General features: G+C 35.7%; 1 protein-coding gene across 2 annotated transcripts in view; it reads left to right on the top strand.

The window, feature by feature from the left end:
* The first annotated feature begins 6,655 nt into the window (after positions 1–6,655).
* The window catches only part of LOC131072126 (uncharacterized), an 89,352-nt gene continuing 69,408 nt past the window's right edge, over positions 6,656–26,599 (top strand). Inside the window, exons 1-2 of one of the 2 annotated variants that reach the window (XM_058008188.2) lie at positions 6,675–6,814; positions 7,804–7,928. In XM_058008188.2, coding sequence (XP_057864171.1) covers positions 7,884–7,928 — 45 coding nt within the window. In that variant the 5' untranslated portion in view covers positions 6,675–6,814; positions 7,804–7,883. Of the gene's footprint in view, positions 6,815–7,803; positions 7,929–26,599 lie in introns of both variants that reach the window. The other variant, XM_058008187.2, reaches the window with a different exon arrangement.

Below are 26,599 nucleotides of genomic sequence, written 5' to 3'. Positions count from 1 at the left end.
TTATGATTTTGTTTCGACAAGTTACATGTAAAAATAAAATAACTTTGTAATTGCAAGTTAAGTCATTACTTGCACTTTTGTAATTACATGTAAAACAACTACAAGTTGAGTTCAATTAGGACTATAGTTGGAATAATTCATGGTGGTTGAGAGAATTTCTCAAGTTAGTTGGGATCCTCCCACCTTTTTCTCAAGCCTCCTCTCCTATAAATACTTGAGGGGATCTATTATAATTGATATCTTTAGGCAATGCAACAAAATTCTGCCAGTTTGTATGTACACTGTAAGACTTTGAGCTTAGATGTAAATAAGATTGCTTTCAATTAAAGAGGAAAGTTGTGTTGATACTTTGTGCCAATTCAATTTGTAACGTGACGACATTTTCTAGGGTTGATAGTGATTTTTGTTCTATTGTTCAAGAGAGATTTTAATTCAATCTTGTAGACTTTGAGCTGCTAATTGTATTTAGAGTTATATGTTTGGTTTTCAGATTTGGTCTTGCAGACTTTGAGCTGCTTATCGTATTTGAAGCTAGTGTGGAAAGCTCAAGTGGGAAGATAACTTGTAGACTTTGTGCTGCTTCTATTTTTAAGACTTGTGCATGTAAGGTGCAGTGCATCATGTAGTTAGACTTTGAGCTGCTACATATTGTGCTTAGTTAGCAGAAAATCATCTAAACAGGTTGATAGGAGAATAGATAGTTGAAGACTTTGAGCTTTCTTTCCATTTTCCCGTCCCGGGGAAGTGATTGAGGTCTTTGTGCCTTCATGGAAACTTTTCTTCCCTTTATGTTCCAAAAATTCTACAAAAGGTTTCATTTTTGTATTTGTTGTTATTTATTTTCAATTGTTGTTGCTTTTTTGTGAAGAGAAAAGAGTATAGTTTTTCTTGAAATAAGAAGAAAGACTGTTGTCCCACCCATATTAGATTAGTTTCGTTTGTAGATAGCGGGAGCCTTCCCTAAAATAGGAGAGTATCATACTCACACATTATGGTTGAAACCACAATTTTGTATATTTGTCCAAGTGTACAAAATTTTCAACCAGCACACATTTAATGGTTTCTGCCCAATATGGTGATGTCAAAGATTTGGAGTGTGCCATACAATTGACCATTTAAGGGACCTATTTTTCATTCTACAACTCCATTCTGCCAAGGACTGTATGGAAATGTATGTTGCAAGTCAATGCCCTTAGAGACACAAAAATGCTCAAACCTATTGTTGGCACATCCCCCCATTATTTGTATGTCGAACTTTGATAGATTTCTCATATTCTCTACAAATGCTTTGAATTCCAAGAATGAATCAAAGAATTTAGACTTTTCTTTGAGAAAATATACAAAAGGTGTACTTGGAAAAATCATCAATAAATGTCAAAACATATTAGGCTCTACTAAAAGTTGGATGAGAAATGGTCCAACCAAATCATTATGTACCAACTCCAAGAGACACGAAGCTCTTCAAGCTTTGCCTTTGTCAAATTTCTCCTCTGGATGCTTGTTAAGAATACATCCTTGACAAATACCATTAAAAAAGAGAACCGAAGGAAATCTTGTAACCATGTCATGCTAATTGAGTTGTTGCAAGTAGCGGTTGTTTAAGCGGCCAAACAATTGATGCCAAAAGTTGCTCCATTAGAATGAGTGAGAAAAATGGATGAAGGAGGATCAAGAACAAAATGAGAAAATAGATAAAGTTGTGATTGATGATCTACTCTCCCAACTGGAACAATAGAATCATTATGAAACTCACGAATTACCATTGAATTAGGACAAAATTCAACTCACTTGTCTGAACCTGTGTGAGTGATCTAATATATTGATAAGAGATTAGTTGATGGTGAGGTCACACAAAGAACATCATGGAATGTGTCATCCGCCCACATCAACAAACCCTCTCCCACACACCTCAACAAGAGTGTCATCACTATCAAAATGGAAGGCATAAAACATGCCTCCAAAGATACAATTTCATCCTTTGATGAAGCCATGTGGTGCGAGGCACCTAAATCAAGAACCCAAATGGATGGTGGTGAAGCAAATGCTATAAGGGCCTTGCCCTTTCCTCCCCCCCCCCCCTTTTAGCCTTGTTGGTCCCCCCTCACTTGAACTCTATTTTACTGATTCACGGATACTAATATTATTCTTTTCAAGAATGTCTCTCAAGTAATCAATTTGTTTCTTCAAACATTTATGCTCATCATGACTAGCTCTTCTACAATAGGCACATTTGAACTTCTCTTTCTTAGGCTTGTCGTCATTGGAAGATTGGGTCTCATTAGCTACTTTCAAGGCAGCTTGTTTCTGATCCTTCTTCTCATTTCCATTCTTTTGTTTTTTATCCTTATTGTTACTACTTTGTCCTTCTGCTATTTTTTTTGCCTTGGCTAGAAACTAGATCATGTGACTTAGAGGATTTAAGAGTGACCATCTGGATTAGCTTATCTTGCTCCTATGCGAGAGAAATAGCAAAACCATCCAAGGATGGCATGATAAATTGAGTGCCAAGTGCACCCTTAGTAGCATATAAGGTAGAAACAAATATTGAATATTCACAACTTAACTTAGAGAGAATACTAAGAATTAATTGGTCATCTTTCTTTTCAATTCTACATTGATTTAATTGTAGCGTTATTGATTTCAATTTTGCGAAGAAATCTTGGATTGTGTTAAAATCGCCTGGACTTAAACTTATGAGTTCTTTTTTTAACATATGAACCCTCATTGAGTCTTAAGTTCAAAATAAAGTTTCTAATTTTTTCCAAATTTCATTAAGAGTATTCAATGATTCAGTATGAAAGAGTGAATTAGGAGAAACATACAAACACAAAGTTTAATATGCTTTATCTCATCTATTAAACCACTTATGCTTGTCTACATCTATATTAGGTTCAATTTTCAATCCCATTGGTATCCTATGCAAACCAAATTTACTTAAGAAGATTTTCATGTGTGATTTCCACTCAAAATAGTTGTAAGGAGTTAGAATGAGAACTATTATTTGATCCATGATGCATAAATGTTGAAAGAAGTGTTGAAAGAAACATAACACAAGAACACCAATGGACCCCCAACCTTTTCACGAGTATTAGAAAACATCCCCCCAAATATTACAACGTTGGCACTTTATAGTATAGTGTGATTACAAAGCTTTTTCCAAATTACAATAGAGTCAAGGCCCACAGTGACCAAAAGTATAACACAAAATCTAGAAAAGAATGAAAAAAAATTGATTAAGCCCAACATGGATATAAAACACTTATCTTTACCTTTCCAATGATATCTTGTTCATTGAAATCTGACACCCGAGGTAAAATTTATGAATTTTTGAAAATTTGATTTGTCCTATAGGAACGACTTTCTCATAAAAAGGTTTTACTTTTGATTTGATTTATGTAAAATCTTTCCATTGAATGAAAAAGATAACATACACCCAAAATATTTTTGAGCTACAAACAAAACCCCTTTTTTTTTTCAACTTCTAGCAAGCAAAATATAAAAAATGAATTAAATTCAACCTTCAGCTAGTCGAAAAATGATCATGCAATGCTTTTTGGACAACAATTTTTGCTAGATCTAAATGTTTATAAAATTTGACAAATACTAAAATAGTTTTTTTGGGGTGAGAATAAAACCCATCAACCGTTTTTTTGATTTGACAAGTAGAAAACACAAATTTGATGCAAAAATAAAAAATGTCTCCAATCTCTCTAATTTTTTGTGCTCTAATTTTAGTGAAATGAAAGCCAAATTTGACTTTCTTGAGCCTCTGGGATGCTATGAAACAATTGAAAAAACCATTAGGATTACATGCTATAAACACACATATTTTACATAATATTACATAAAAAACCATAAAGATTAAAATTTTTCCTCAAACTTTTTTGATTCTCAAGTGCATATGAAAATGCAAGAGAAGAGCATACTGGATTATTAGGTAACCTGCAAAAAACTTATTAGCCTCCCTGAACCTGTCAAAAAAGGAAAATAAAAACTATTCTTACACTAGAACAACTTTGATACCATATTATAATTTGAAAAATATGAATAACCCAAAATACCTTAGTGTAAATGAATATAAATAAAACTGTGAATGTAAATGATACAAGATCAAAATAACAACATAGAGTTAGTCTCTAAGAGATAAATGCAAATGATACAAAGGCAAAATATCATTAGGAGAATGCAAGGGTAAATAGCTGCAAAATGCAATTACAATGAAATAGAATGCAATACACAGACTAGCTAGGAGTGAGTATCTATAGAAAATGAGAGAGGGGAGAGGTGGCGAATACGACAAATGGGAAGTACCACCTCAGTAGCCTAAAAATAGCCAAGTGTAACTCCCATGGAAGATGTCGATACGTTGCACCCACTCACACTTATTCTCACTTTATTAATCCTATAGGAAAAATAAATAACCAACTAGGAAATAAAAACCTACACAAAGAATTTGGGTGTTGATTTTCTAACTAAGTATTTGGGTACCACATTTTTTGTTGGTTTTAGCTTATACTATATAATTACCATTTTGATGGTTTTGTGTATTATTTATATTTATTGGGTGCTTGCGATGAAAGTTTTGGTAGTAAGTTTTGTAAGTACTAAACTATGTTGTTAGAATCGCTTTAGATCTCTGATTGGTGATACTCTTGTAAGGCTTGTTCTTAAAATGTTTGTAATTGTGTTTAGATTACTGAATAATACATTGGATTGGTTAAGGTTTTCCTCATGTATACTTGTATTGTGGCATGATTTTTGTTCATGTTCTATATGTGTTTCACCTTTATGTAGTTGTAAAAATCTAAAATTTGCGCGATCCCCTCCTCCAAGATTAGTTTAGGAAGCATTTCCATGTACCTCACTTCCTTTCATTAATAAGAACAAATCTTCAAATGTAATGCTATGGGGAGGGGGGGGGGGAGGGGCTATCACATCTTTATTTATGAACATAATTAGGCAGGATCACACTTCATCCTAGTTAAGTTGGGCTAAATAATCAAACTAACCAATTAATGAAAATATAATTGCTAAGTGTGTTATAAGTTGACCAACACATGTCCAATATGTGCTTTAGGTTAGGAGTAACATTAATTGCAATTCTCTAATATGCCTTTTGTATAAAATCATGGGCTTATTAGGCCATATGCTCACTAAACCATGGCCACCACTATTATATACATTTTCAATGTCACACACAACAACCACCTAAATAAAATATTGTACCCTTAAAGTGCGACACCCCATTCTGAGATGGATCACAACATTAAAAACTATTAAATATTGTTACTATTCAATATTCTTAAAGGCGTAGTAAAGTGTAGAACACCTTTCTAATAATTTGCATGCTTGTAAATGTTGTCTTCGATCTTTCTTATTTCATTTATTTGACCACCAAGGGGTTTGATGTAGGATAACTCATTCACTTATTGAGATGACAAGTTTCTCAAAGGTGTTTGTAGAAACAACCTCTACGCATTCAAAAATCTTGAAGATGAAGACAAATAGATTCTGGAGGAGCATTTTTTGTCAGATCATTCCCACATGATTTAGATAGATTTTGTATGTTAGATTAGATTAGTTATAATTAAAATCAATCTTATAAAAAATGTAATCAATTTACAAATTTTTAATACTAATTCAAATTCTTTAAAATCTAAAATATTCGTTGAATAAAAATAATTAATTTATTGACACAGTGAACGAACATTCCCCTCATTAATTCTAAAGTTAGTATACATAAAACACTTACAATTCTTGCACTAAAGACGCATAACACTTACATATGGATGCAAAAAACTTCGTCAATAAAAACTACAAACATTTAATTTGACGTGTTTATCACACTTAAATGCATGAAAAACAAAAAAAAATCATTTTATTATTATTTTTATTACAAGATTAGTACATTAATATTCTTAATAAATATATTTAAAAAACAAAAAAATATTTCTACATTGTTATAAATATAGCCAAAAGTGTATTATATTCAAATATGGATGCAAAAATGTCTAGAATAAAAACTCGAAGCATTTAATCTGTCACTTAAATCCATAGAAAATAAAAATTCAATGTATTATTTTTTTATTTTCACTTCCACTCACTTTGAGTTTAACTAATCAACCAATTACGTGTATCTCCATCATACAATTAGTTAACTTCATAATTATCTCGATTAATTCATTTCAATGAATCTTCTTATTAGATCTCCACCATTGATTGAAAGTGTCCTACATAAAATCTATAATAGATTAGAAATAATATTATTAATTATGAGGGATTGAAACTATCATACATAAAATCTAATCTAATTTTTTCTTAATGATAAAGATAAGTATATAAATAAAAATAAAATGATATGATTATCTTTTTATCCTCACCATTTTTTTCCCTTTGTATTGTGGAAAAATTGAATCAAATGTTTTTTATATGATCTTTACTAATTGTGTTCAACCAATTAAACTATAATCCTTTAATAATACATATTTTAATCTTTCTTGATTTTCTTTTTTAAATAGCCAAGTGGCAAACAAGAATAATGCTTAAAATTTTAAAACAATAAAAAATCAAACCACAATCTTCTCGCCTGGATTTTAACCATAGTTCAGGAGTAATTTAACTAGAGTTTTTAAAATTTAAAGACAGACGTGGAACCAATAATTCTTTCATCTCGAAGCGCTTCACTGAAAATCTTAACCTCGTCTGTCTACATAAAATAAAGTTTACAGTTGAGAAAGTCTGCTAAAAGATTTTAGTAGATATGAGTACAGGTAAAGAGCAGTCCGAGATCAATCAAGATCCACAATCCAATCAGGTATTTTGCAAAATTACTATTTTATCTGTAAGTCGAGCAAGCGCGTTAATAGTTTAGCTAGCGTTTAGATTCTTCAAGATCCATAGGATTGGAATTCAGTTAAAAATTGAAGATGCCCGCTGTGATGATGACTTCGTGTTGTCGTAAATCCCATGCCTAGCAATTGTGGGCGGCACTCATTTCTGTAATCTAGATCCCTTTTCCTTGCTGGTTAGTTTTTGTATTTTAGGACTTTGGATGGATGCGTTATTGAATAGGGTTCCGGCTTTACAATGTTAAGCCATTTTGTGAATTATGATTTTTGGGTTATACTTTAGGTTTACTTGTAAAGTAAGCGATTGCTGCTGTTTTCCTGATTAGTGATTCATACCCACATGCTTAATCTTTACGCTCTCCGACTTTGGATGGATGCGTTATTGAATAGGGTTCCGGCTTTACAATGTTAAGCCATTTTGTGAATTATGATTTTTGGTTTATACTTTAGGTTTACTTGTAAAGTAAGCGATTGCTGCTGTTTTCCTGATTAGAGATTCATACCCACATGCTTAATCTTTACGCTCTCCGACTTTGGATGGATGCGTTATTGAATAGGGTTCCGGCTTTACAATGTTAAGCCATTTTGTGAATTATGATTTTTGGGTTATACTTTAGGTTTACTTGTAAAGTAAGCGATTGCTGCTGTTTTCCTGATTAGAGATTCATACCCACATGCTTAATCTTTACGCTCTCCGACTTTGGATGGATGCGTTATTGAATAGGGTTCCGGCTTTACAATGTTAAGCCATTTTGTGAATTATGATTTTTGGGTTATACTTGAGGTTTACTTGTAAAGTAAGCGATTGCTGCTGTTTTCCTGATTAGAGATTCTTACCCACATGCTTAATCTTTACGCTCTCCTACTGTGTACAATAAATTGTCTATTTTTTGGACTAGCTAGGACGTTCCATTATGTAGTATGCTGGGGCATCATAACACTGATTTCCACACAGGTGTGAGGGTAAAACGGCAAAAAATAGTAAGAGCAAAACCCAGGTTCAATTTCTTCCACTGCAATAAGTTTCCAGAGGACATGGATTGCTTCCGGGCACAACTCATGTTTACGAGTTTGCAGAAGGTTATCCAAGCTTATTCCATCCTTAATATTGATTAACTATAAAAAAAATCTCACACAAGAATTCTCAAGTTGAAGTGCAGGATTTTATATAAAGCTAGAATTTTGTTGAAAAGAACATTAACGTTTCCACAAGGCTTGAAATTTTGCCAAGAAAAAGAAAATTCAACTCTAGAAATTTAAGAGAATATTTATTCTTTAAAGTGAGTCAATTCTTCAGCAGTTCTCTGTGCTATGGTAAGTTTTGTGAATGTTACTGCATAACGAGTTAAGAGTCTCAGCTTCTTCAAACATCGTGTAGATTTAAGAAACAAGGAAGGAACTGATATATGACTCTTGTTTTTTTTCCTTATAGTATTCAAGGCTTTATGGGAGACGAATCACAGCAGAAATATAGTAGCTAAGGAACCCATTTATTCTGCGTCAATCCTTCATTGAACCCAGCAGAATGCTTGTCACGGAGACTTATTACTAAATTTGTTGAGCATATTTCTAATTTTCATAATATGTAAATCAAAATTAGAGTTTAATGCATATCATAGACCAAAAAAAAAGTTCAACTCTAAATGAGTTACAATGCTACTTGCATTAGCCATGTTATATGTAGAAGTTGCCCTATCTAATGATATTTTTGGCAAGTTGTGTAATAATAATGTCTAAGTAAGTGCATACTCAAGAGTTATATCCCAATTCCTCCTCACCCCCTCATTGTAATCAAGTTTCTTATTTGATAGATCCAATAACTAATGGGGATTTGGGAATGGAGAGCCCCAATGGGTTGAGGGGTAGTGGTCATGATGGGGGTTTGGGGCAATGCCCCCATTAGGGTCAAGGGGCAGCGCCCCTTGTGGGGGTTTGAGGGCAACGCCCCCAACAGGGTTGAGGGGCAGAACCCGTAGTGGGCTCCCTGTTGCGATACAGGGTGGGGTCGAGGGGCTCTGCCCCTACCACCAAGCCCAAATTAAGGCCTTTGAACCTTCATCACCAATGGAAATCTTTTTTTTTAACTACAAGCAAGAAAAACTACATTATATGAATTTGGTCAAGTTTTTGAAGGAAAAATTGTGAGTTTTTGCATTTACTTGCGAGTTTTTCAAGCAAAAATCGCTTCAAGTTTTACAAAAACTTGTTGGTGAGTTATTATTCCAATGACTCGCCTAGCAAATTGGCTCACGAGTACTTGGTGAGTTTTACAAGCTTGGTAGAATTTATATAGAAACTTGCAGTCTTTTCAAAAGAAATTAGGCACCTTAGTGTAAAATAGTTGGAGGATCCACTCAGGCACCCATAACTCAATTCCCCATAGCCCAACTAAATAATATATATTATTAATTTTGGCAAGGTCCTTCTCAAATGGCTTGCAGATTGTCTTAAAATCAATTTGTAACTTTTCATAAATGACCACTCCTTTATGGAAAAACCCCAACCCCTTATGCTGGGATTAAATATTATTTCATTATAATTTAGTGACTGTGGCATCTGACGTCCTGGATCATGGCCTCCATTAACATTTTCCTTTATTTTTCTCTATCCCTATCAGGGAAAATAAGGATTGGGCCCACACATGCCAATTTAACTAAATGGGGACATTAGTGTTACAATACAATCCTTATTGCCCTTTACATTCATTGAATGAAGCATAATGGTTTTATTCTTCCCAAGAACAGGATACCTTTTACAAAACTTGGCTGTGGGTGGCCTTGAGAGCTCTTATATTTGGTAATATCTGTATAAAATTTAAACCCATTTGGCCTTGAGTATTTCTTTGAGGCCCCTTTTTTCACTATAGAAGGTTAAACTCCAAGGAAGCTTGTTGCATAGAATTGGGAAAAGTAGGAGTGCACTGGGAACTGAATCTGAGCAACAATCATTAACTCCTATTGGTGTACTTTCGGCTCTTAGTCCAACTGACATTTGACTTTATGGAAAGATATCCTGTTGCCGAATCACCTTAATTTTCGTGTTTTTGGTGATAAGTTTAGGCCTTGGTATTTTTCAAGGTAGGTCCTATCTGTGTTGTTTTTTCTTTTAAATTTTTTCAGTTCATTGGCTGTGAGGCCTAATGTGGTCTGTAGTTGTATCTTAAGTCTTTATCATAAAGCAGATGATTATCCCAGATATACAGTCAGGGAATTTTTTTTGTTCGTAATCTTATAGATGCACTAACTGTTATAATCCCCCACTTAAATGGGGATAACTAGATAGAATGTCAACTAATGAAGCATAATATATATACAGCTCAACAGATGATTCGAATTATCCATATGCATGCTTAGAACATAAATTATCTAAACGTAAGACATAGCTGAAATGAATTGCAACTAATACTTATCATAACCATTCCGAAACACTGCTCCTACAAATACAAAAAAACATGCAGAATGAGACTTACAGATTGTACAGGGGGGGGTATCCTAGAAGATTGACAGAGGGTTTAAGTCATACTCCATCTTTGAATGACTCTGAAAAATGTATCAAGAAACATGCTGCTGTGGATAAGTGGGATCGACGGGTCCATGAGGCATTTCTTTATCATAATACCAAGATTACTTTGGATGATTACAATTGTGGTTTGGTTGATTCTAAGGAAAGGAATAAGGAAGCTGTTTATGCTCAAGAATACCTTAAGAAACTCATAATGTAGCTTTGTTGAAATGTCTTCTGGAACTTTGCTATAGTTTGTTATATATGTTTCTGATGTAAATGTTTTGCATTGTTTCAGTGCTCCCAGGTTTTGATCCTTGTTGGATTCTGGGATGATACTGTTATAACTTATGGTGTTAATGCTTTAATTTTTATCTGTTGGCTCATAAACTCTAGATTTTTGTTAACTATCTACAACATGAAAAAATATTAAAAACCCATGTAGAGGAGAAAAAATCCTTCAAAAAAAGGATCCATCAGAGAGTTAAGCTCAAAATTGGTGCTTGACTTGCAGATTATAGTCATCACTGGGATGAAGAAGAGCCATCACTGTCAATCACCTCGAAAGGCTAGTACAATATTTAATGAACTCAACAGGATACATTAAGGGGACTAGGTTATCTCATCTTAGATAGAGGTAGGTTACTTCTCGTAGAGCCTCTGCTAACATCCACGTTTGACAAGTTAATCAAAGTATAGAGGAAATTAGTTATGCAACGCATCCTTGATGCACATGCAATGGGTCAGAAGATTTAGAAGATCTTGTTTTTAAATCAAAGAGGGCATGACAATTGGTGTATGAGAGAGAGGATGATCAAACCCTGTTGCTGAATGCAGAGAAGGACTTGTCACCAATATGACCTTAACAAAGTGTTGATCTGTAGTATCCAAAGGACACTAGCACCTTGAATTTATAACGTATGTTAAATTTGGGAGTTAATCAACTTTGTATCTTGAGAACCTCTCTGCAATGCTCTTTGCTTGAAAGTAACAACTTGATGCGGGCAAAGGGTCATGTACCTCTAGTTGGGCTACTAAAAGAAAGGTGAAGCTCTTGAATATCTAGACAAGCAGTATTACCTTCCTCAGATCCCATAATAGATAATCCACTTATATATGAAATATTCAGTTCTACCTCTTGGAGGAAACAAAAATAGAATATTTTGCTCATGAAGAATATGGTGGTCAAATTCCAAACATAATTGATGGGAAGAAGCCTTTATTTTTCTCAAAGCGGAATTGCCACACATGCAACTTGATGGGAAGAAGTTCTCATCTAAACTGGATCAAAGGTCTTCTAACAAAACAATCAAATACTTTGAAACTTTTAAACTACAAGCTTCCTTAATAATAGTCCTGAAAGTAAAAATGTGATCAGTGGTCTATAGCACTCTCTTGAAACCAGCTTGTCTCTGTGTGCTGATATTGCCTCACTCCAAGGGCCCCAAGGGCCCCATAATACTTTGTGTTTACTATCATGGTATAAATCGTGGCAAATGAATGCCCACCCATCATGTTATTTTAATTTTTTGGATCTAAACTTTTCCTTGAGTTGGGAATGGGATGGATGATGTGTTAAGAACCAGAGAAGAATCTTAGGAAAAGTAGGTGAATGCACCCCATATTAGAGAGATTGGCTTGAAGTCCCTCACAATCCACTAACCTGCTAGTACAATCCAATGCTTCTTGAGCAAAACAAAATATAGGGGAAATGGGGAATGGGATATTTGGATCATCATTTTTATGTTGTTGCAGCAGAAACCCAAGTCAAGGATCTGTTAGTGTGAGAACAGGTTTTGTCTAACTAGTTAGCTTTTAGCCTACATAGTTGAGTCCTATTCACACTACACTTTAGCTCACTTGGAGGTTAGCTTAATTTTTGTCTCACCTCATGTAGACTCACCTTATTTTAATTTCTTGGATCTAAACTTTTGCTTGAGTTGGGAATGTGTTAAGAATAGAGAAGAATATTAGGAAAAGTAGGTGAATGCACCCCATAGTAAAGAGATTGGCTTGAAGTCCCTCACAATCCACTACCCTGCTAGTACAATTCAGTGCTTCTTGAGCAAAACAAAATATAGGGGAAATGGGGAATGGGATATTGGATCATCTTTAGTATGTTGTTACAGTAGAAACCCAAGTCAAGGATCTGTTAGTGTGAAAACAGATTTTGTATAACTAGTTAGCATTTTGCCTACATAGCTGAGTCCTATTCACACTACACTTGAGCTCACTTGGAGGTTTGCTATACTTTTGTCTCACCTCATGTAGACTTGACACTTGTCCATAGAGTCCTACACTTGTTTCATGCTTGGAGGGGTAGTTAGAGTTTCACTCCTACCTTATCACCTCTTTTTGCTTGCCTTTATAAAGAAGGCTCATTCGTACATTTTCAACTAGATGCTTATGATATTTCTCATTTTGCATATTTCTTGTTTGTGGAGAGTTTCATTTTTGGAAGTTGATCTTGGTTGTTCCAACATGGTATCGGAGTGGTTATTTAATTCTAGACAATAGTACAAATCAAAGTATTGTAGCTGTGACAGGTTGCCAATGGTATCAGGGAAGTTATTTAAGTGTTGATACACATTCATGTCACAGTTGCAGCACTTCAAAAGGTGTAAAAGGTTAAATAACCTCCAGGTACCATTGGCAATCTGTCATAGCTATAACATTTGGACTGGTACCATTGTCCATAATTAAGTAACCTTCTTGATGCCATTGGCAACCTATCACAGTTTCACCACTTGTATTTGGGATGCTGGAAAAGGTTAGATAACCTCTTGATACCATTGGCCATCTGTCATAGCTACAACTTTTGGACTGGTACTATTGTCTAGAATTAAATTACCTTCTTGATACCATTGGCAACCTGTCACGACTTCAACACTTGCAGCCAAGATCAACTTGCAAACATGAAACTCTCCACGAACAAGAAACATGCAAAATGAGAAATATAATAAGCATCTAGTTGAAAATGTACAAATCAGCCTTCTTTCTAAAGGCAAGCAAGAAGAGTTGAGAAGGTAGGAGTGAAACTCTTACCACCCCTCCAAGCATGAAACAAGTGTAGCACTCTATGAACAAGACTTGGGACACTTGGTGAGTCTACATGAGGTGAGACAAAAGTCTAGCTAACCTCCAAGTGAGCTTAAGTGTAATGTGAGTAGGACTCAACTATGTAGGCTAAAATCTAACTAGTTAGACAAAACTTGTTTTCTTTTTAAGTGATACTTAGTGTGATAAACCTCCCATACAAACACCTAGACCCGATCAGAGATGTGCCAACTATAAGACAAGAAGAATCTGATAACGTTAGTACCATGAGCATGATTAAGGAAGTAAACCAATTCATTAAGAATCACACCTAACATAATTGGTTAATATCTTTAGTGTGGTTATGACTAATAGTTGAACATGTCTCTATCCACCAATAGACACATCCAATCGATTGTGTAAATATATATTTGCAATCATTTCATTGAAGGAAGGATATCGATTATTTTTATATCTCATTTCTTATTCCAATTTGGAAGAGCTTGAGGAGAGCCAGGCCGAAGGCCCAATAATTGGGTGCACACACCAACCAAACGTATATCAGAGACGTCCCCATCATTATTGCAAGTACTCACTGCCAAAATCAGGAACATCATATCATATAACTGTTGCAGGCATATAACTTAACACCAGGAATAGCAACGTATCACAGCAAGGTGGTACCAGTATTTACATCTGTACATTCTCATTGGAATATCTGAGACAGCAGTTTATATAGCTTTACGACTATCTTCATAAGACGGATCATTGCATACACATCATCGAACATATCAGGAAAAGCAAAGATAACCCATCTATAGAAAACATAAGTGGCATTATACTTAGTGTACACATATATTGATCAAGATCATTTGCATACATCTAATTGTTAATCTAGAAATAGCAGTGAGATTGACTTCATATCAAGTGGAAATCATTGTGTATCAAGTCATTCTTATATTTATTATTATTATTTATTTTATTTAATAGTGAATTTGAGGAAAAAAGTCTCTTGCAATTGATTTTTATAAGTTGAATGTTCCTACTTCATAAATAATAACATAAGGGGACATTACAAGTGGTATCAGAGCAAGCATTCCTGTCAGCTTGTGTAAAGATTAAATGGGAGAACTCAATAAGAAAATAGATCATTTTGTGGAAGAACAGCATAGCACACAACAGCAACTGACACAATTAGTACAGAAATTAAATCAGACTAAGTTTGATACCAAGAATGAAGAAAGAGGAAATGGTGAGGAGAATTCAAACCTTCATCTCAGACCCACGATTCTTATTTTCACCATAGAAAAGGATCAGCAAAGGAATAATGAACCAGATCTAGTGCAATTACAAGAACAATTCCGCCAAGATTGGGTCAGTGGAGGTCTTCAAGCTGAAATAATGCTAAAAGACTACTTGGATCTAAGGATGACATACTTACCCAAGAAGGATTGACAGTCAAACCTAAAGAAGAAGATAGGGAAGATTAACTTACCATATTTCAATGGCTCAAACGAAATCTCAACTTATGCATGGGTGCAAAAGCTGGATACCCTCTTCCAACTTAACCCCATGAGGGAAGAAGAAGCAATTAAGTTCGCAGCCTTACAGTTGGATGGAATAGCACAAGAATGGTGGTACCATGCCATGACTACCATGAGACATGCAGAAATTACAACCTATATTTATAGAAAGATTGATTGAAAGATTTGACAAGAGGGACCCTAAACTACATTTTAAAGAGCTAGCATTATTAAGGCAAGAAGGGTCAATTGAAGAGTACATCACAAACTTTAAAAAACTCACAGTTTTGGTCACTGACCTTTCCATCAAGAGATTATGCGTACTATTCATTGATGGTCTGAAGGATCCCCTCAAAGGTTGGGTTAAGGCTTTTAGCCCAAACACCCTATAAGAAGCCACTAAAAAGGCTCGAAATATGGAAGCAAGTATACCTAAGAGTGAAGGAAGAACACAAACACTACATCAAAAAGAGACAACTAGAGGAAGTACAAAAAAGATAAGTAGGACAAACAAAGATAGGATTTGTTTTACGTGCAAGGCCCCATGGGAATCAAAACATAATTGCCAAGGGAAAGGAAAGACTTACTATATAGAGGTTAGACCCTATATCAAAGAAAAAGACCAAATTTTGAAATTTCTGATCAAATAAAGGAGGAATTGAGAAAAGAACGCCCTCAAAAGGACGAAAAGGAGGTAACAATAGTTGTCATATCCGGAACTCCCAAGTTCAATTCTTTCAAAGTACGGGGTATACTACAAGGGAAAAAATTACATTACAACGGTGCAACACATAACTTCATCGATTCATCATTAGTTAAAAAAGAAAGGCTACAAACAGAGGAACACAAAGGATTCAAAGTAATGGTGGCAGATGGCTACCAAATTATGTGTTAGAGACCACAATTGAAGACCATACAATCACCAATGACTTCTTCGTGGTGGGCTTAGGAGACGCTAATGCCATTCTAGGCATCCAATGGATGACCTCAATTGGAAAACACTCAAACTTTCAAACTATGAAGTTCAAATTTAATGACAATGGCAAGAAGATTGTATTTAATGGGCTAGCAAATGGGGGGCTCCGAGAGTAGTATAGATGGAAAGTATAAGAAGGCAAGGTGATGTTTCATGGGCAACACAATGCCTAATCTCTCCCAAGATAACCAACAACCAAAACAAGTACTACCTTGATGATAACTTACAAAACGTTTTGAACAAGCATAGCCTATTTTTTGTAGACATACCACCAAGGAAACCTCCATACGGAGGATTTGAACACACGATTGAGCTAGAAGAATGGACTAGGCCTGTCATTAACACTCCATATAGACATTTAAAGAAGTTTAAGGACGAAATTGAGAAGACAATCAAATAAATACTTGATAGGGGATGTATAAGGCCAAGTTCAAGCTCATTTGCCTCATTCGTAGTCTTGGTTAAAAAAAAGGACGAAACATTATGAATGTGCATTGATTATTGTCCTCTCAACAAAAAGGCCATTAAAAATAGATACCCTATACTCAAGATCGATGAATTATTGTACGAACTACATGGCACAGTTTATTTCTCCAATGTTGATCTTAGGTCCGGTTACCATCAAATAAGGGTAAGAGAAGAGGACATCCATAAGACTGCTTTTTGATGCCACTTTGGTCATTATGAATTTCTGGTTATGTCCTTCAAACTTACGAATGCACTAACAACCTTCCAATCTTGCATGAACCACATATTCAATAAACAATTGAGAAAGTTCTTATTAGTCTTTTTCGATGACATCGTCATATATAGAAAGACATGGGAAGATCACCTAAGACACATGGATGAAGTTTTGGGAATAATGGAAGCACAATCTTTGTATGCCAAAGAATCCAAATGCGAGTTTGGCATGACATAAATATTGTATTTAGGCCATGTTATTAGCAAAGGAGTAAAGGTACATCAAGAAAAGATACTAGCCATCCTGGATTGCCCCCCACCAAGAAATCTCACTGATCTATGAGGATTCTAGGGATTGTGTAGCTATTATCAACGATTCTTCAAGGGATTTGCACAACTTGGAGCACCCTTGACAGACCCAACAAAGAAAGAAGCCTTCAATTGATCAAACAAAGCACAAGAAGAATTCAACAGGTTCAAAGAAACCATGAGCAATTGTCCTATTTTGGCACTTCTTGATTTTAATCAACCTTTCATTTTGGAATGTGATGTCGTTGGAGAAGGGATTAGAGCCATTCTAATGCAAAGTGGACACCCCATAGCATTTGAAAGTACGAAGCTAAATGAGAACGAACGGTTATACTCTACATATGACAAAGAAATGTTGGCAATAATTCATGCATTGACCAAATTTCGGCAATACTTAGTCAACGCAAAATTTGTGGTAAGAACTGACCATAACAACCTCAAATACTTTTTGGAACAAAAGGATCTAAGTGAAAGACAACAAAAGTGGGTTAGTAAGGTTCAAGCCTATGACTTTGACATAGGATATGTCAAGGGAAAAAACAATGTAGCTGCGGATGCATTATCTAGAAAACCACCCATTTGTGCCCTATCTGTAATATCTAACGATTGGAAGGCCCACTTGCTAGCAGAATACTCAAACAATGCTTTCACCAACAATCTAATTGAAGGAATCACTCAAGAAGACCAATACACGGTAATCGATGTTATCATCTTCTATAATGAAAGAATCTACTTGATACCTGACTCCAAGCTTAAGGAAAAGATCCTGAAGGCCCTTCATGAAACACCCATCACAAGACTCCAAGAATATTTCAAAACATACAAACAAGAGAAAGGTTCTCATGGAAGGGATTGAAAGATGACGTTCTTAAATTTGTAAACGAATGCCCCACATGTCAACAAAATAAAGCCTAACACACTTTCCCATCGAGCTATTAGAACCTCTACCCATTCTAGAACAAAAATGGGAAAGTATATCAATGGACTTATCACCGGGTTACCTAGAGTTCAAGGCAAGGACTGCATTTTTGTGGTAGTTGATAGATTAACCAAATACACACATTTTTTTGCCGTCTCTTCAGAAATCAATTCGCCACAATTAGCAAAATTGTTCTTCAAAGAAGTATTTAGACTCCATGGCTTACCTAAGAACATAGTAAGCGATTGAGATAGTTGGTTCCTTAGCATAATTTGGATGGAATTATTCAAGTTAGCGAGTACCAATTTGACTCCAAGCACTAGCCATCACCCACAAACCAACAAACAAACCAAAATAGTAAACAAATAGATCGAAGGCTACCTACGCAATTATGTAGCAGGACAATAGAGAAAAAGATCAAATGGCTCCACTTGGAAGAATACCAATACAATACAATATATCACATGTCCATTGGGATGACACCTTTTAAAGCTTTGTATGGCTACGAGGCCTTATCATTTATAGAACTAGCATTTGGTGACAATTGAGCACCTATGTCAAAGGAATGGGTCCAAGAATGTCAAGACCTCCTCAAAGTGCTTAAAGATAATTTGCAAGCCCAAAACCAACAAAAGATATATGCAGATAAACATAGAACTAGAAGAAGTTTTGAAACATGGGATTTGGTATATCTACGATTGCAACCATACAGACAAACAACTCTAAAGAAAAGTGGTACAAAAAAATTGATGACGTGTTTCTACAGACCATATAAAGTAATTAGGCGCATAGGGGAGGTAGCATACGAGTTAGAATTACCAAAAGGTTGCAAGATCCACAATATATTGCATGTATCTTGCCTAAAGAAAGCTTTGGGAAAACAAGCCATAGTATCCAATAAACTACCACCCTTGAATGAGGATGGAAAGGTAGAACCGATTCCTAAGAAAATCATAGATACAAAGGAGAAAAGGTTATGAAACGGGGTTCTCAAGGAGTATCTCACTAAGTGGAAAAATCTTCCTATTGAAGATGCAACCTGGGAGAACGAGCAAATTCTCCAACATCCTAACATTAGATTGCATGAGGATAGGCAAACTTAAGAGGGGGCGACTATGAGAAATCTCCCATGCGAACACCTAGACTCGATCATAGATGTCCCAACTATAAGACAAGGAGAATCCGATAACATTAGTACCATCGAACTAGTGATCTCTTTACAATATCGATACACTAAAGATATTGAGCATGATTAAGGAAGTAAACCAATTCATTAAGAATCACATTAACTAACATAATCGTTTAATACCTTGAGGTAGTGCAATTATGACTAACAAATGAACATGTCTCTACCCACCAATAGACACAACCAAATGGCTGTGTAAATATATAGTTGCAATCATTTCATGGAAGGAAGGATATCGATTGTTTTTATATCTCGTTTCTTATTCCAGTTTGGAAGAGCTCGAGGAGAGCCAGGCCGAAAGCCCAATAATTGGGTGCATATACCAACCAGATGTATATCAGAGACAGCCCCATCATTATTGCAAGTATTCACTACCAAAATCAGGAACAACATATCATATAACTGTTCCAAGCATATAACTTGACACTAGGAACAGCAACGTATCACAGCAAGGTGGTACCAGTGTTTACATCTGTTCTCATTGGAATATCTAAGACAGCATTTTATATAGCTTTATGGCTATCTTCATAAGACGGATCATTGCATACACATCATCAATCATATCAGGAAAAACAGAGATAATCCATCTATAGATAACATAAGTGGCATTATGCTTAGTGCACACGTATATTGATCAAGATCATTTGCATACATCTAATTGTTAATCCAGAAATAGCAGTGAGATTGACTTCATATCAAGTGGAAATCATTGTGTATCAAGTCATTCTTGTATTTATTATTATTATTTATTTTATTTAATAGTGAAATTGAGGAAAGAAATCTCTTGCAATTGATTCTTATAAGTTGAATGTTCCTATTTCATAAATAATAACATAAGGGGACATTACACTTATGCAGTAAGCTAATCACTGAAAATATGAGTTTTAGATAGCATGGCTTGATAAGGTACTCATGTACAAATGAAGATCTTTCATAAACACAGAAAAGGAGAAGACCCTATGGGAACAAAACTCCCCTCTAAAAGAGAGAGAGAAGGATAAGATTTCTTGCAAAAATGCCCATATGTAGATGAACATGATGATGGACCTTTGAAGCATGTCAAAAACTACAAACTTTTCCGAAAGATGAACTGTTGTATGCTAGAATCAGTGAATCTCCAAAGATGTAGATCAAGAGATAGAACTATGATCAAAGAACATGATCAACACAGATCGAGTGACCTGTTTTACACTATTAAAAGTACTCGATGTTCTACATAGGTACTAGAATCTCACAAGTATGAACTGCTTAAATAACCCCCCATATGAGAGCGAAGAAGAGTAAAGCTATGTGACCTCCCTACAAATTTGTGAAGTCCATAAGGCTCCCCTAAGTTTCTTCCACTGCTCCATTGAAACAAGGAAGCATTAGCATAACCATGTCATCATTTACCCCTTAATGCTAATGAGGAAGTGACGATGGCAAACAAACTAAAATTGGGCACATAGATGTGAACAAGAATGAGACCCAACATTAGGTCAATATTCCCTCCCTAAGGAACACACATTTAGTTTTGTTGCGCTTTGTATGAGTGCATTTATAGAATTATTTGCTATGAACCGAGTTCTTACATGTTTTATGTCATGAGGTGGACTATTAAGACGTATATCAAGTTGTCTTTCAAACCTCAACAAGCTAACGAAAACGGAAAATCAAACCCCCATTATTCAAAACATGTAATGTCCCCTTCTCCTTAATGAATATAGCTGAGGATTAGCCTATCATGTGACCCTCGTAGGCTAAGGAGGATGGTTAGGGGGTCTTTTGAGGGTTGTGACTTCTCCAGTGCTCAGAGTATTGTGGATTTGGCCTTTGTTCGACTTCATTTGGACTCCATTTGCCATACTTACTAATAATAGTAAGTCAGAAGTAATAGAGATGGACCCTTTCTATTTTTAGAAAGTGTGTATGGTCACATGGGAAATTATGAGGAGAGACTCCTGCTTCAGACGACACGTTAATATATGGTGTATTTAAGGAGATATTAATATTTATGTGACCAAATTAATATTAATCCATTAAATGGCTAATTGTAAAGTTATAAATAACTCTATAATAAATCACTTAAGTTGAGGGTCTAAGCATCATGGAGAGGGGGCCAAATATTAATTAATTTCTAGAGCTCATTTCCCTAAGTATGGCGACATAGTTATTAATTGCAAATTATATCATTTAATGTTATTAAATGCTTTATTGGGAGAGTTCGAACTTGATGAAGAGGATATAAAAGGGCTTCATGGAGAGAAATTGATTATTATTGACTTGATATTATATGAAACTGATTGAAGTTTTTGAGCTCTGGGAAAAGGCGAGGGTTCTTGCAGATTTTCAGAGGTTTGGCATTGGAGAGCGAGGCGGCGTCATTGCAACAGTGATCTGAAGGTGTGAGATATTCATCTGAGGACACTTACTGGTTGGCTTCAAATAGAAGTCAAATTGTGGACTGATTGTGGCTCATATATCTTGGGGTTTCTTCAAAATTAGTTCAGATTTCCTTGATGAAAAATAAGACAGCAATAAGAAGTCATTGGCAGCCAAATAGAGATTGTATGGCCTGCATATAGGCAGCCATATCTGCAGGAAGAAGAGGGTTTATCAGCTAAGTTCGATTTCCTTGGAGAAGGCTTCAAAAACTCTTAAAATATTGTGGAAGAGGGCGGCTAGCTGCAGGGAAGACATCTTAATCTCATGCATTAATGAATCTCATATATACTTGAGGATTTCAGTTCATTCCACAATTGCTTTTTGGTTGGGAAGTCTTAGAGACAACATTAGATTTCAAAAATCGGGTATGTTTGTGACTATAAAGTTTAAGAGTTAAATGCAATGGAGATTTAATACTGTTTCTTCTCTATAGCCTCGAAAATCAGATTAGTTTTTTGCATTTCAGAATCTATTTGAAGCTTTTGTGCATTGCTTTTTATTATCTCATATATTCACAAAACACAAAAAAATTACAAAACTCCAAAAACAAACAAAAACAATCAGCATTACCTTCAGCATTCATTAAAAATCAGTGTTTTGGAAGATAAGGTGTCTTTACAAAACATGAACCCTTGTGAAAATATACACTGACATCACTTTATTTGAGCGGATTTACAAATTTGAAGTGATGTATAAGTCTTCAAAAGAGGCATATTCAAAGTCTGATATTCTGTATTACTCTCATGAAAGACTCACCATTGCGTACAACTCGAAAAATCATGCAAGTTCAAAAAACAACACCCAAAAAGGTGTTCATATGAGCCCAAATGAGCCTCACAAAGTTCTAGAAATTGGGATTATACCGTGTGTCCTCTGAGAAACATTAAATTAAAAAAAATGTACATTCTATAATACAAATTACACTGCTAGATAGAGGATGAAAAATATACACAATGAAAAAAAATTCACTCAAAAAGCCCTCTGTATAAGCAAGAAATGTCCTCTTGAAGTTGAGGCAAATAACGAAATGTGTCAATGGTGAAGGGGGAAGAAATTGGGGGAGCTAGATGTTGACATCCGCATGACGTCAACTGGCATAGGGGAACATTTTGAGGGCGCTAAGTTGATTGTTGCTAACATCATCATACAATTTTTTTTTCCATGTAAACTGAGGCAAAGGTACGATGATGTAGTAGGTATAGTGACTGTACAGATTTGTATGACTGTATGGAGTTTTGTACGACCCTTACATGGTTGGGCCCAAAACCACCCAAAATTCACTAGTTGCCAAAATATGGAGTGTTATATATGAAAATTCAATTCTTGTCCCTCTAGAGCGCAACCGTGACTTCTGTTTCACTCTACGATGCACCATTTGAAGCTTAATGACCATGACCTTTACAAAATCAAAAGAGAAAGGGAGAGTTTTTGCAAGAAAGTTGTGGTATTGTAACATACACCCCTTTTTTTTCTGGTTGTTGTTTTTGATTTGCAATTGTTTATAGAAGAGAGAATTGTGCAAAATATTTGTTTGATAATAGAAATACTTGGAGCAATCAAATAACTTAGAAAATGACAATATTCAAGAAACCCACAAAGCTGAAATAACTCTGATCTAATTTCAAAATTGTAGGTACAATATATCTAGAAACTATGAATAGCTCAATTCATGAAATGATATAACAAATATATTTCAAGCATACCAATTAACTCCAACAGTATGAAAGTCTAATTTGATATTGAAATCTGCAAACTAGTAATGGCAAACCTAGACGTCACTCTCGAATATAACCCACCAAAGCCATAAAATGAACAAATTGTTGATGCAGGTCCATGTGTGCCCCCTAACAATAGTAAACAGCTCAAAAACCCCAATTGAACTCCTCTAGAAACCCTCACACCACTGCTGCATGTCTACAACTAGCCTAGGAGGATGTACAACCAACCAAGGTAGAAGTATGACCGGCAATAACAACAAACAATCTCCTAAACTCCCTTCAATCGACTTTCTTCAATCTAATATATAATAAATTGAAGTAGTGTCTGAATATAAAACTCACAAATAAGCTCAATCTGTGGTTCTTGTATATAAAACCACCAAGAAATCATCTAGATTGGAAATCATCCGGATTGGGTCTCTCACCAATGTGGAAGATGTTGCTTGTAAGAGATTTTGTCTTCACAAACCTTTAGGAAGAACAAGTTCATCTAACAAGAAGAATACCAAAATATCAAGTCAAGCATATGAAATGATCTCCTTAAATTTACTTTTATATCTCCAAGAAAGTCTCTGCCCCTCTTGGCTATGCTTAAAATTTTTAATTTTAAATTATTTCCCCAATATGGCGTCCAAGTCCCAAAAAGGCCCATTTTGTTAAATTAAAATATTTCCACTTTAATATTGGGCGCCCTTACAGCCCCTTTATTAAATAAATTAAATAACGATAAATTTAAATCTTCAATTTAATTAAAAACCATTGAACTATATCAAATATCAAGATATCACCAACAATTGCATCCATTGACTTTTTTAAAAATATCAATACTGACAGTTGGCTTAGTTGATGCTGAAAACTTACTAAAAGTAAATGGGAAAAATCATTTAAAATTACTCCAAAAAAAGGCATTACACACATCTTACCACTAGTGCTCAAATAAACACCTGACAGTACCAATCTGTTGGATAAATAATCACCATGAGTTCTCTAACCCTAACTCATTAGCCTACAGGAACCCACTGAATAGGCCAACAAGCCACCATATGCTAATTAGGAAGGGGATATTACAGTCCACCTGTAGACGGCAAATATGCCGCGTTAAATAATAATTTTTTATGTTCAGTTTTAAATGAATGGCAATGTAATGTTCCCATAGGGGTTAATGGTGTTAGGGTTTCAAGCAGATCCGAAGCAAATATGAACTAACAATTATATGCAGATTTAAATACAAAAGATAAAGAAATAAAATAGGACACAGATAACACAGAGATTTAACGTGGTTCACTCAAAATGGGTTACGTCCACCATACATAGCCGTCCAATCTTTCTTATTATCCAACAAAAATAGTACATCAACATTCCAATGCCTTAAGCATCCCAGCCGCTTATAACATGCATTTTTAGGGCAACAAACAAAGTCGGCTTTTTTAGGGTTTTATTACAATGTCGGTTTTCATCAACAAAAAACGGCAAAATTTTTTTTCTCGGGGGCTACCGCCCCCGAACCCCTGTAGCGGGCTTCGCCCACTTTGGGTGCTACCGCCCCCAAACCCCCACAGTGGGCTGGGGGCTGTCGCCCCCAAACCCCCGCCTGGGGCCCAGCCCGACCCGCCCCTGGACCCCAGCAAGGATACGTGCTGAGTGTACAGTACTTTGCTAATTAGTCGCCACATTTCAACAATCTCCCACTTGGAGACTAATCAGGCTCCACACCAAACAATCTCCCACTGGGAGACTGAAACTACACGACACCACTGTACATGCAACATCCGTTGGAAAAAACACTAGGACTCAACTGGTATAAATTCCACAATTATCAATCAAGAAGACCAACAGAAACTGATGAAGAAATCAGCTTCTCCTGTGGAACTGCCTTCGTGAACATATCGGCAGGATTCTCACTTGTGTGAATCTTCTCTTCTCAAGCCATAACTAACCCTCCTCCAAAACAGTCCGGATGAAGTGGTACTTGAGCTGAATGTGCTTTGTCCTTGAATGAAAAGCAGAGTTCTTCGCAAGATGAATGGCACTCTGGCTATCAGTATACAATGGGCGATCCTCCTGTGTTTGACCCAATTCCTCCAGAAAACATCGTAACCAAATCATCTCCTTGCTGGCTTTTGTAGCAGCAACATACTCAGCTTCAGTGGTTGAAAGTGCAACAACCTTTTGCAGCCTAGAAATCCAACTGACTGCAGTTCCCCCTATAGTAAAAACATACCCTGTAGTAATCCTCCGTGAATCAATATCACCCGCTAGATCAGAGTCAACAAATCCACTCAGAGCAGCATTAGATCTTTTGAAACATAATGCCTTCGTAGTAGTTCCTTTCAAATACCGAAGAATCCATTTCACAGCATTCCAATGTTCCATACCCGGATTACTCATAAACCTGCTCACAACTCCCACTGCATGTGCTATATCTGGCCTTGTGCATACCATTGCATACATCAGACTGCCAACAACTGATGAATACAGGATGTTAGACATTTTATTAACCTCTTCCTGTGCCTTTGGGCACATCTCCTTAGTCAATTTGAAATGACTAGCCAAAGGTGTACTAATTGCTTTTGCATCCTGCATGTTAAATCTTTTCAACACCTTCTTTATATACTCACTTTGGGACAAATTCAAGGTTCTATTTTTCCTGTCTCGTGTAATCCTCATACCCAGAATTTGCTTAGCTACACCCAAATCCTTCATAGCAAATGACCTAGCTAATTTCTGTTTAAGATTATTTATATGATGCATGTTAGACCCAACAACAAGCATGTCATCAACATAAAGCAACAGGGTAATATAATTGCCATTATCAAATCTCTTAAAATATACACAATGATCAGAATGACATCTATGATAACCGTGTCCAACCATGAAACTATCAAATTTTAAATACCATTGTCGGGGTGCTTGCTTTAGGCCATACAGACTTTTTTTCAACCTGCACACCAAGTTCTCCTTACCTTTGACCTCATATCCCTGTGGTTGCAACATGTAAATTTCCTCCTGCAAATCTCCATAGAGAAAAGCTGTTTTCACATCTAATTGTTCAAGATGTAAATTATTTGCAGCCACAAGACTAAGTACAGTTCTAATTGAAGTCATTTTTACAACTGGAGAAAATATTGCATTATAATCTATACCCTTTTTCTGTGCAAAACCTTTTACCACAAGTCTGGCCTTATATCTTTTCTGACCTCCTTCCTCCTCCTTCAGCCGATAAACCCATTTGTTAGGCAAGGCTCTTTTTTCTGCAGGTAAAGGGACTAAGTCCCAAGTCTTATTTTTCATCAAGGAGTCCATCTCCACCTTCATGCCTAGCTCCCAAAATTTTTGGTATCCACCTGCATTGCTTCTTCATATTCTTCTGGTTCACCAGAATCAGTTAATAATATAGAATACAAAGAAGGAGAAAATCTTTTAGGGGGTCTACTTGACCTCGTAGAACGTCTAACACTTGCAGGAGCTTGTGGGACAT

The sequence above is a fragment of the Cryptomeria japonica genome, chromosome 6 (assembly GCF_030272615.1).
Source record: "Cryptomeria japonica chromosome 6, Sugi_1.0, whole genome shotgun sequence".
Lineage (NCBI taxonomy): Eukaryota > Viridiplantae > Streptophyta > Pinopsida > Cupressales > Cupressaceae > Cryptomeria > Cryptomeria japonica.
Note: the sequence above shows the minus strand (reverse complement) of the source record. Positions and strands in the feature narration are given on the sequence as shown.